The 13,611-nt window shown below is 35.0% G+C and overlaps 1 protein-coding gene across 1 annotated transcript in view; it reads right to left on the bottom strand.

Annotated features, from left to right (window-relative positions):
• LOC106878499 (zinc finger protein with KRAB and SCAN domains 1) overlaps positions 1–13,611 on the bottom strand; it is a 30,728-nt gene that overhangs the window by 6,431 nt on the left and 10,686 nt on the right. Inside the window, exon 2 of the mRNA XM_014927725.2 lies at positions 6,866–7,186. Within this exon, the coding sequence (XP_014783211.1) occupies positions 6,866–7,133 (268 nt within the window). The 5' untranslated portion in view covers positions 7,134–7,186. The remainder of the gene's footprint in view (positions 1–6,865; positions 7,187–13,611) is intronic.

Below are 13,611 nucleotides of genomic sequence, written 5' to 3'. Positions count from 1 at the left end.
TAACTTGTTGTCTCTTGAGGTCTCTGGGTGAGACTTGGATCCAACTTGTACAAATGCAAAACAAAAGTCAAACATAAAATAATAATAATAATAATAAAAGTGCAAAAAATCGTGTTAACTGGAATGACTCATGTACTGAGAAGAGCATTATCGCTGTGAAAACAACATCCATTCATGAATTTTTGTTTGTTTTTTTTAATTTTTTTTTATACATATTTTACCTGTGAATTTGCATGTGTAAACTGGGAATGCATACAATGAGCTTCTCTGCCCTAGGTGTACGGAAAACACTCGGCGAGAAATGGAAGAAAATTTGAAGAAAGAAGAAAAGAAAAAACAACATAATAATAATAATGATAATAAGTACATCCAAAGTAACACCGACTGGATGAAACAGCTGGTAAGACAACTTGAACAGAGTAAGAAACTGCAATCAACCTCAAAGGAGGCATATAAATACAGATGAAAGCTTAACCTCCCTAATTCTGATGATGGTGATAATGAGGACACACTAAGATATAAGACAAAAACATGTCTGTTAATGGATATGACAGTGCCTACTGATAGAAACATCTCAGCAAAGGAATTTGAAAAACTGTCAAATTACAAGGACCTTCAGATTGAGATATCTAGGATGTGGCAATTAAAAACCATCCCTGTTGTGGGTGCCCTGAAGAGATAAAAGGCAGAGTTGGCCTTGGTGAAGTATGAACTCAAAATGTGAAGAATCAAGAGATGCTAGTATGTAGTTTTATCTGATGTTCTAACAATTTTCCTAGCTTGTCATCTTTAATCCAGTCATAATAATAGACTTGTCAAAATGTAGAAGATATAATAATAAATCTAAGCTATCTAGGATGGTGTAATAACTCCATGTGGCACTTCGTCGGTTATGACAATGAAGGTTCCAATTGATTCGATCAACGGAACAGCCTGCTTGTGAAATTAACATGCAAGAGGCTGAGCACTCCACAGACACATGTACCCTTAACGTAATTCTCTGGGAGATTCAGTATGACACAGAGTGTGACAAGGCTGGGCCCTTTGAAATACAGGAAGAAAGAGACAAATATGTGTGAAAGAGTACAGCAGGGTTCACCACCACTCCCTGCTAGGGCCTCGTGGAGCTTTTAGGTGTTTTCTTTCAATAAACACTCGCAATGCCCAGTCTGGGAACCGAAACCGCGATCCTATGACCGCAAGTCTACTGCCCTAACCACTGGGCCATTGTGCCTCCATAATAATTCCATGTGACAGTGAATAAAGTCCTATATATGTGAACGTATCACAGAAGTATACTGACATGAAAGCAGGAAATAATCTAAATTGTTTTAATACATAAATACTTACCACACCTTTGTTTGCAGAAGGAAAGAAATGAAAGAAGAAATAAGAAAAAATATGAGGAAAAGAAAAGAAAACAATATTTGTTTGTTTGCTACTCATAGTAAATAACTTATTTCCTGAATAGAAATTTCAGCTAAACACTTTAATCTAAGTAGGCTGTATCCGGCCAAAATATCCAACCAGTTTTATGTTTAAACTGATCAGATCCAGCCTCTCACACCTACCCTACAATGTCATTCTAAGAAAATAAACAAACATACCATTGAAATCTCAAAGGTATGAGACAATGCATAATTAATTCCAAACTGTGAATAAATAAGCATTACTTTATTTAATAGAGTAACCTGAATGTTAAAAGGTTAAATAATTGTGTTAGCGAACAGAAAGAAAAAAGAAAAACCTTATGTAGACATAAGACAGTGTAGCATCTGATACCACTGTATCATATCTAGAATGTCATATCATATCTAGAATGTCTTTGGATCATTTGGAGCAGTGGTTCTCAACCATTTTACCATAAACCCCTTTTAATCCTATTTTTACTTTATTGGACCTCCATAGCCATTCACTATATGTACAAAAAATCCCATCGTATTCTTATAATTAAATATTCTTTTATTCTTTTACTTGGTTCAATCATTTGACTGTGGCCATGCTAGAGCACCACCTTTAGTCGAAGACATTGACCTCAGGACTTAAACTTTGTAAGCCTGGTACTTATTCTATTGGTCTCTTTTGCAGAACTGCTAAGTTTTGGGGACATTAACACACCAGCATCGGTTGTCAAGTGATGGTGGGGGGATAAACACAGACACCCACACACACACACATACATTTTATATATATATATATATATATATATATATATATATATATATATATATATATATATATATATATATATATATATGACCACTACATTTGTATTTTTTCTCTCCTTGTTTCCTTGTTTCTTTCTGTGTTCCTTTCAATTGAAGAGCGTAGCTCAAAACGTCAAAGACTTTCTCTATTCCCGAGCGTTAAACTAATACATCCATTTGTTGTTTACACCACCTGTCTTCGTCTGTTGTTTTTTTCGTAAATTCTCCCATATATATATATGTATATATACACACACACATATATACATACAGCAGGCTTCTTTCAGTTTCCATCTACCAAATCCACTCATAAGGTTTTGGTCTGCTTGAGGCTATAATAGAAGACACTCGCCCAAGGTGCCATGCAGTGGGACTGAACCTAGAACTATGAGGTTGGGAAGCAAGCTTCTTACCATGCAGCCACTCCTGTGCCTCCACACAGCCATGCCTTGTATAAAAAAAAATTATAATATTTTGTGTATATGGGACTCTGACCAATTTATGGCACATAAATATTGATAACAAAATCTTATATGGATATCAGTTGAGAATCATTGACTTTGGTCTTCTCACCCATAGTGCTAAATAAACCATCATTACCAATAACAAAGTGCATGGCTCAGCGGTTAAAGTGCCGGGCTCACAATCATGAGGTAGTTAGTTTGATTCCTGGGCTGGGCTGTGTGTTATGTTGTTGAGCAAAACACTTTATCTCACGTTGCTCCAGTTCACTCAGATGTAGAAATGAGTTGCAACGTCACAGGTGCCAAGTTGTATTGGCCTTTGCCTTTCCCTTGGATAACATCGGTGGCGCGGCAAGGGGAGGCTGATATGCATAGGCAACTACTTCTTCTTCTTCTTCTTAATCCTTTTTGCTCCTTGTGGAGCATAGGCCCTCAACAGTTATTTTCCACTTTTTTTGGTCATTGGCGTGTTTCTTGGCTGCTTCCTACATCAGGCCGGTGGTCCTGAGCTCGTCCAAAATTCTCTGCTTCCATGTCTGCTTTGGGCATCCTTGCTTCCTTTTCCCGTGGGTTCTAGTCATGTGCTTGTCATGTCACATTTGAGGGTTCTTTCCGCAGTGTGTCCCCCCGATCCATCTCCATTTCCTTCGTCTAATCTGAACATGTATGAGCTCTTGGTTGGCCCTTTCTCACAGGTCGGTGTTTGGCACTCTGTCGAACCACTTCAGATGGAGGATCTGCCAGAGACATTTGTTGATGAAGGTCTGGATCTTCTTGTAGTTGCTGCAGGTGGCTCTCCGGGTTTCAGAGCCATACAAAAGCACAGATTTTACGTTTGAACTAAATAAGTGGGCAAACAACCTTACCTGGGCTTGTGCCTAAGAAGGGGAACTTTCTAGGTGCAATCCCATGGTCAATTATGACTGAAAGGGGTCGAAAGGGGTCTTAACCCTAACCAATAACAACAAAAGCATCTACATCAGCAACTACCATTTATTTCCCTTGTCTTGTATGTTTTCTCTTCTCAGGAGAGCTAATAAGAAAAACAAAAAACAGAAAAAAAAAAGAAAAACAACTTGATCTACTTTATTACCATGTTAAAGATCCAACTTTCCTTATTCAAGTGAATTATAAAGGACCTATTTTGTGCACTTTCACTTTCTCTCGGCTCTCCACACTCACTAGTGTAGCCGTGGGTGGGGGGCACTTTTAAAGAGCACCACTTTTGGGTCTGCTATAGGCAATATGCATTTTTATGGGGGCCGGGGGTGGCAAACAGAAGGGCTTCCCCAGGCAGCACACACTCTAGCTATGCTAGTGTCCACACTTTCTCTCCTTGTAGTAAACTAAATCCACCCTCCCTTTCTCAAACTCTTTTTAGACTACTTCCATTTTCTTTTCCCTGTCTCTCTCCTCTTTCTATCTCTTACTCCCTCTTAGCAGCAAAATCAATAAACTTTCTCCTTATCAAACAACCAATAGTGGCAATTAAACTCTCTACTGTTAACTTCCCATCTTTTCGTACCCATCTCTCTCTCTCTCTCACACACAAGCTCTCCTCTTCAGCTAAGTAGCTACTTCAATGTTTAAAACAACTTCTAGATAGAATGGTTTTAAATCTGGTGAAAAAGATAATTTCATGCACTTTGTCATTAAGAAAAAAAATGACAGGGCTTCTGGATACTTCCTCAAATGTTTCATGCAGAGCCCTTTCTTTTGAGAATGCAAACCAGCATCACTTGTCTCCTTGGACACAAGCATCACCATTAGTCTCCTTGTAAATTGGAAGAACATCACTAAATTCCCTGTAATTCTATAGTTTTTATGTCTTTTACTGAGTGACCTATTTTAAATGTTACAAAGAAACTTGCTTTGTTATTAATTTTTACAATATTTTGAGCAACCAGCGGATATTCTGTCTCCTTATTCCAAACTCTTTCACTGATCCAAGCTAAATAGCTGTGGCCATGCTGGATCTTTGCCATAAAAAGAAATCTCATGATGGAATTTTTTATGCCAACCTTCTATTCTTTTCTAACAATGAAAGAAGATTTTCCTAGATTTTTTTTGGCCCTTATTAGGGATCTAAGGATTATTTCACTTTACAAATATGTTTTGTTCCTTTGTTTTTTTTTTCTACCACCAGAAAATGTACAAGAAAAACAAAACAAAACAGGGGTATGTATGTCCACTGTGTGTTTAAATAGGCTGTAATACAATCTCATACGTGATGCTGATAATTGTTTTGCCACTATTTTATGTTTTTATTTTATTTTTTCTTCAGTTATGGTGCAGGCATGGCTGGCTGTATGGTAAGAAGTTTGCTTCCCAGCTACATTGCTCCAGGTTCAGTCCAGCGACAAAGCCACTTTGGGCAAGTGTCATTTACTATAAGCCTCAGGCCTTGTAAGTGGATATGGTAAACAGAAACTGAAAGATGCCCATTGTGTGTGTATATATATAATAATACAAATGATATGTGAGCATATGCATATATACATACATATATGTACATACCTATATCTACATGTATATATAGATGCATGTATGTATATATATATATATATATATATAAGTCATGTTTGTCTATGGACAAGATATCTGAAAAACTGCTGGATGGATTCGGATGAAACTTTCAGGGATGTTTGGCCTCACAATTGGCATGAACTGGGATCGATCCGGTACCGGACAAGGATTCTGGATTATTTTTCCGGTTTTTTTTTACATAATTTTTGAGAGCGGTCAGGTTCATTTTTAGTATTCTTGTTTGTGAGAGCAGTTGAGTTTATTTCAGATATTCTCATTTTAAAAATCATCTCTGGCTAATTGTTCAGAAGACAGTGATGTTGCTTTGGCGGAGGTTTGCCCTCTTCTGAGTACCCTTGTTGATTTTACATTGATTTTTATATTTATGACAACGAGGGCTCCGGTTGATCTAATATCAATGGAATAGCCTGCTTGTTATATTAATGTTCAAGTGGCTGAACACTCCACAGACACATATCCTCAACAATAGTTCTCAGGGAGATGGAGTGTGATAAGGCTGATCTTTTGAATTACAGGTACAACTCATATTTGCCAGCTGAGAGGACTGGGGTAATGTGAAATGAAGGGTCTTGTTCAAGGACAAAATGCATTGCCATGAATTGACCTCATCTTATGATTGGGAGTCAAAACCCTAATCACTAAACCATATGCCTTCAGGATTTTATTTATAGTATAGTACATACACAAAAAACCCTATTGTTGCAATTTATATTTGTTTATTTTATTAACATTTTAATTAATTTGTTCTGTAAAACCATTTGTTACTCCTCTGTCTGTCCGTCTCTCTCTCTCTCTCTGTCTGACTGTCTCTCTCTCTGTCTGACTTTCTCCCTCTTCCTGTCTGCATGTCTCTCTCTCTCTCTGTCTGCTTATCTCTCTTTCTGTCTGCCTGTCTCTGTCTCTCTCTCTGTCTATCTACCTATCTATCTATAGGGTCTTTTTCTCCTTTTATCTCCCATTACTTGCTAGAAATACCAGCCAAATTGTATTATCATTTGTTTTTTTTTAATGATTTTGTCCCAAACAAAACTCGAGTCCCACTGTAGCATAAGATACTACAAAGAAGGAAATGAGGGGTTGTATGTGTGGGTTTAGGTGGGGTCCTACAAATTCAAATGATGTTGATTGCCAGAAAGCTTAAAGAATGGAATATTGTGGACCAGAGGAATACAAATTGAGAGAAGCTATTAGAATAAAAGGACAAGGACTTGCTTTAACAGTGAAATGATGTGCCTGGGAAGGGAAACGTTTGACACATTTAAAGGTTTTGACATAGGATACTTGATCAGAAAGTTCATCGAATCATGACCCTGGAAATGCTTATAGAAAAGACACAACAAAGATACATGTTGAAGGTGAGCCAGAGACTCCAGCCTAATTGAAAGAAGAGGATCCATCAAATTAACAACTTGATTCTGAATTTGATTCAGCAATGGACATACAAGATAATGTAGACATTATGACAGGAAGACAAAAAAAAAAAAAAAAAAAAAAAAAAAAAAAAGATCAAGATTGGTTAGGTCAACTTTTGAAACAAATTTCCTGAAGTAAATCATGACTCATCTGGAAAGTAACCAACAACAAATACACACAAACAATAACTAAAAGAGAAGAAAAATATAGGAAAATGTAATTAATTTAACTCACTTGGATAATTAAAATAATCTTCTCTTTGCCTTCGAGGAGATGGACTTGGAATGTACGATGGTGGCCATGGTAAAAAACCTGACACAAGTTGCTGGCAATGGAGAATGTCATTTAGGGCACAGCTAGGAACGCCTGTGGTTGAACTGTTGTTGCTCATGGTTGGTGGCAAACAGGAAGAATGGTTACCTCCGAAGTGTGACTGAGAGAAGAATGGGCGAATTGGATGGTGTACAAACATCATAGTTGGGCTGATCAAAGTATGTGCCATGATGATTGTAATGATAGGAAGTCGATCAACTCTTAAGGTAGACAATTTAACTCCTAGAAAGAGAAAAACATATACATATATATACACACATATATATACAGACACACATACACACATAAGTAAAATAAAGCAAAATAGTGAAGATGCAAAGCTTCTTGTAGTGCATAAAGGAAAATCATTCAGGCACAAAAGCCCATCATCAGTCTATACCAGGGGTTCCCAGCCTTATTTTGTTTGTGGACTCCCTGAGAGGTATCTTATCTGTGGACCCCATATATGCACATCACACTGCTATGCAATGTATCTGATACAGATGGCTGCACCAGGCTCCAATCTGATCTGGCAGAGTTTCTACAGCTGGATGCCCTTACTAACGCCAACCACTTCGAGAGTGTAGTGGGTGCTTTTACGTGCCACCGGCATGAAGGCCAGTCAGGCAGTACTGGCAATGGCCATGCTCAAAATGGTGTATTTTACATGCCACCTGCACAGGAGCCAGTCCAGCAGCACTGGCAATGATCTCGCTCGAATTCACACAAAATCTAGACGAACATGCCAAACCTACATCAAAGGCATCTTCTAGTGGGGCCATGCCAATCATATCTCTTTCAAAATACAAAATAAAAAATAAAATAAATACATCATTGTACTACACCCATATTACATGAGTAACACTCGGCTAAGTAGAGTCCTCACAACTGCTTCAAATTTTAATGTTAATTAGGCCTCACTACCATAAACACCACTCGACTATGTAGCTTTCACAGTTGTTCCAAATGTTAGTTAGGCTTGACAATTGCTGAGGATCTCTTGTGGCAAAAGCTCATCCTTCAGTAATGTATCTAGAAACACATCCTAAAGATTGGCCCTTCTCTTCAGGAGCAGGAAATACTTTAGCCCCTAACAGTTACTAACACTCTAGAAAGTTCAAGTGAAGCACATAATGGCATACTGCTCTCATGTAGAACATCTCTCTGGAATCTTCTGCTCATGTCTTTGCTGCAGGTTTTTCTCACTCCCACCGACACTCAACATCTTCATGGACTGCAGCTGGGCTTCAGCTGAAGAAATCAACTTTTGTACTTCGTTTTCTTTCTAAGCTTGGTATTAACTTTATTGGTTTCTTGAGTGGCGGGGTAGACAAACATACACATGCACATACACACACATATTGGCAGGCTTTCCACACAGTTTGTCTACAAAATGCGGGAGTCTAAGGATACAGTAAAAGACACCCAATTTTCCGCACAGTAGGATTGAACCCAAAACAGTGAGGTTGCAAAGTGAGCTTCTTAACCACACAGCCATGCCTGTGCTGACTGTGACCATTGATAAATGTAAATCATCATCATCATCATCATCACCATTGTTTAACGTCCGTTTTCCATGCTAGCATGGGTTGGACAGTTCGACTGGGGTCTGGGAAGCCAGGAGGCTGCACCAGGCTCCAATATGATTTGGCAGAGTTTCTACAGCTGGATGCCCTTCCTAACACCAACCACTCTGAGAGTGTAGTGAGTGCTTTTTACGTGCCACTGGCACAAGGTCTAGAGGAGGCTGGCAATGGCCATGATTGGTTGGTGCTTTTTACGTGCCAGTAGCACAGAAGCCAGTCAAGGCAGCGCTGGTATCGGCCATGTTTGGATGGTGCTTTTTACGTGCCACTGGCACGGGTATCACAACTACAATTTCCATTTGATTTTTATTTTGATGTTCATGTACTTGACTCAATAGGTCTCCTCAAGCACAGCCCTATCTAATGAAATTTAAAATTGATGATGATGATGATATGTATATATTTATGTATATATGTGTGTATGTATGCATATACGTGTATGTATATATATATTTGTGTATGTATATATATGTTGGAAATAAAAGAATTCATTTAACATATGCGTATTACTCCATTTATTAAATTTTTATATGTACATATGTATATGTGTATATATATAAATATGTGTGTGTGTGTGTGTATATATTGTTTATGTGTATATGTGCATCGTGTACACACACATACATACATATAAAAGAAGTAAAAGAGATTAATATATTCAGGCAGATATCTACAAAACACTCAGTGATAAATGAACTTGATTACCTATATCCAACAATCAGACACCAAAAATACAAGAGGAATAAACATCAAATGTAATTCTACATGTATAACAAATAAATCCAAAATATCATTTAGAAGAATTTCAAGAAATTTGGAATATAAAATAAGAATATGAATGGAGAAAATCGCATCTGAAATTGGTGATTACACCATACAATACTGACAATCGTTTCTAGTCCCAGCACATTTAGGTACAGAAAAAAGATATAGAATACAAGTCTAATTGATATATCCCAAAATATATGATGATACAACTTTATGAAGGTAATCCAAAATTGGTTAAATTCCAAGTGAACTAAGAAAATATCTCTAATAGATGAACACACACAAAAAGAACATAAAGAAGAAATCTAATATTCTAAGAAAAGCCAGTTTAGTATTTAACTTTTGATGACGTCAGTGGATTAAAATAAAAATCAAACATAAGAATTCAATGACATTACAATTAGTTTATCTATTTATTAAATATGCTAGAAAATTTTAGAAAAAAATCATGCATATTAGATTATATGAAAAGTGATTATAATTAATGGGTTAGTATTGAAATATCTAATTATTTCATATTTGTGAGAACATTTCAATGTAAAATTAGCCTTACAATTCAATTATATTAACCCATTACCTACCAGTAATCTCATATGAGATCACTTAAAAATTACAAATTTCGTAATTATCTGTCAATATTTACACATACCTAACCTTTTTGCTATATCTACTAGGTATATTTCTCTGATATTCAAATGAGGTTTGCTAATTTTTCACTGTAAATTTAATGAAACATAAGTTTAACGAAACATATTTTAAATGTTATTTTGATCATTCCAGCATGTTTCTAAGGCTGTTTTATGCTAGAAATCAAAGTTTCATAAAAAATTTCCAGTTAATAGAATTATGGGAGGTAATGGGTTTATCTAGAGGCAATCATATAATACATTTCCTCAAGGCAAAGATCACACTTAAAATTACCAGTATTGTATCAACTAATAATGGACCATTTTCAATCATAGTTAATGTTCCTATATCTTAAATCCCAGATGCATTAACTAAGATTCATAGAATTACATTTTCTTCTATACATGTATGAATGAGAAATATGTAATCTAGATTTTCAAATTGTGGCAGACGAACCTATGTAATACATACGATCCCCTATTATGATCTTACATTAATACACTGTTTTATTTTTTAAACACTGATTTTCTGAAGGACAGATAACTTTAGGCATATATTTACTTGTATGTGTTACTCATGGTTCAAAGAATTAATACTAATCCTCATCTCAGGAGTAGGTGTTAAGACAGGAGTATTATTAGTATTATAATTAATATTTTTACAGGGTGTTATCTTAAAAGCTTTTTATCACAGTCAAAATATCAAAATGTAGTCCAGGAAAAAATATTAGGATTAATTTCACAATTCCCCATCAAAATTTCAGGCCTTGTGCCTATAGAAAAAAAGATCATTACTATTATTACTACTGCTGCTATTGCTACTACTTTCATTACTATATTTCATTACTATAATTACTATCATTTCATTATTATCATGTCTTAGTTATTATTCCCCTTCACCCTAGTGGCAAATAAAAGAAATTATGATTATGATTATGATTATTATTATTAAAATTATTATAATTATCATTATTGCAATCATTATAATTATAATTATTATTATTATAATTATTATTGAAATCATTATAATTATTATTATTATAACCATAATAATTATTATTATTATAACCATAATAATTATTATTATTAATCATTAAAATTATAATTATTATTTATCAATATAATTATTATTGAAATCATAATTATTATAATCATAGTTATTATTATTATTGTTATTATTATTATTATTATTATTATTATCATTATAATTATAATCATTATTATTATAATCATTATTCTGATTATTATAATTATGATTATTTTTATGGTTATTATAATCATTATCATCATGACTTTCATGATTCTGATCATCATTATCATTATTACTATTATGATGATCATCATTATTATTGTTGTTATGGTTATTATCATGGAGATTATGATTATAATTATCACCACAATTGTTATTATTATTTGTACCACCCATATATTTAGTATTTACAGAATTGACTGTATCCTTGTTAATAATATGTTTGTCTTCAATATTTAGTTTGTTACTAATTTTATTTCTATCATTATTGTTACTATTATTTAGCTTACTTAAATAAGATTGCTTGATGTATTTATCTTTTCTATTACACTCACTATCAAGTTTCATCATGATTAATATTCTGTCATTTCTGGGAATTTTAATCATATATCTTAAACACTCATTCGGTTTGTGATATGGTTGGTATAGTTCGGTATTTAAATCCAGAGTAACATGAAGGAAGTTAACCTTAATATAATTATTTTCTATCAAGATAGAGAGACCGAGACACTTGAAGAATGTAACAGTGAAAAGAGTGTCACTTCTATATAATCCATCCCATGATTCACGGAATTCAATATGAATAGTGTATAGAATGTAAATGTACATTAAATCAGTTACTTTAGTAGAGTCACTGGACCCCATAGTTAATGTTGAAACAATTTAATCAAAGAGAAGTAAAAAGTTCAGTCAGATTCCAAATGATAACGATTTCCAGTTTTATCTGCAGGGACAAATATTCTTGGTTTAATCCCAAATTCTTTTAAAAATTGTTGCAATTTTCTTAGATGAGGGTTTTTCATCTTAAATGGTATCGGTGGAATTTAATGTTCTTAGTTCACTCTTGAAATCAGTTAATAGTGGGTTTATACGGTGGAATCCGTTTGGACGTAAAGATATGCTTAATACTATTATGATTATAATTAAATCACAATCATTCTTCTTGTCAAAGTAGTATGCACGCTACCTCATGTAACGAATACGTGAGCTGATCTTATAAATGAGAGTTTTCATAAATTCTTTTCTAAGTGGTAAAGGTATGTCCTTTTAAGATGTGTCCATAAATATTTTCTCCATTTCAAAGATAATCCGCCATAAGCACTCTTAAATGAAGAGAATGATAGTAAGAGGGATTAATAAATCCAGGCAGATATCAACAAAATACTCAGTGATAAAACGAATTTAGTTAACGACACCCAACAATCAGATACTAAAAATACAAGTGGAATAGATATCCAAAGTAATTTCTCCATGAATGACGAGTCAATCAAAATATCATTCAGAAGAATTTCAAGAATGTTTCCCCCCCCCCTTCTCTAGGGAGAAGGACTGAAATTTTTGGGGAGGAGGCCAGTCGATTACATCGGCTCCAGTAAGCAACTGGTACTTAATTTATCGACCTCGTAAGGATATATATATATATATATATATATATATATATATGGTATATATTATTTACTATTTATTACACATATATACATACATACATATATATAATACATACATACATACATACGACGGGCTTCTGTAAGCTTCCATCAACCAAATCCGCTCACAAAGCTGGGGTCGATTTGTTCGACTAAAAGCGGTGCTCCAGCATGGCAGCAGTCAAATTACTAAAACGCGTAAAAAAGAAAAGTATACATTGATACAATTTTTAAACACGCGTCAATTTTCTGAAACTCCTTCACCACTCTCGGAAAAAGCTTTTCACAACCAATTCCGTTACGCTCAGAATCTACGCCCTCTGATGCGAACTTGTAGAAAATTTCTTTAAAAAAATATCCATTTTTCTGAATGGAACAAAAATCTAGATGTGGGCATACTCGTGTAGGCATACTTCGCTCCCACAATTTTCCGCTTTTCTTTTATTTCACTCGCACATCTATCTGTCAATTAATTTTAGGTTAATCTTGTTTATATTCAACGCAAAATATATGCCTATCTTTATATCGCAAACAGTCCGCATTGTTAAAAGTGTTTTATAATAACTCCACCCACTTGTGGGATGGGCTTTGGGGGCTTCGTAACAAAACAGATTGTAGAGTAAGATCGACCTTTCAATCTCTGCTCTCGCTCTCAGAAACACATCGTATATTACACAAACTACGCGTGAGCTCTCTCTCACCCACAGAAAAATACGTTGGATTAAAAAGGCTATGAAATAAATATTTCTTTTTAAATTCGTATTAAATTTCGCAGCCACAAAAAGTGCATTCGACTTTTGCTAGAAACAGCAGCCAAATCTTCAAATAAATTTCTAGAGGAGTGGCTGTGTGGTAAGTAGCTTGCTTACCAACCACATGGTCCCGGGTTCAGTCCCACTGCGTGGCATCTTGGGCAAGTGTCTTCTACTATAGCCTCGGGCCAACCAAAGCCTTGTGAGTGGATTTGGTAGACGGAAACTGGAAGAAGCCCGTCGTATATATATATATATAT

Source organism: Octopus bimaculoides, chromosome 3, assembly GCF_001194135.2.
Source record: "Octopus bimaculoides isolate UCB-OBI-ISO-001 chromosome 3, ASM119413v2, whole genome shotgun sequence".
NCBI classification, from domain to species: Eukaryota; Metazoa; Mollusca; class Cephalopoda; order Octopoda; family Octopodidae; genus Octopus; species Octopus bimaculoides.
Note: the sequence above shows the minus strand (reverse complement) of the source record. Positions and strands in the feature narration are given on the sequence as shown.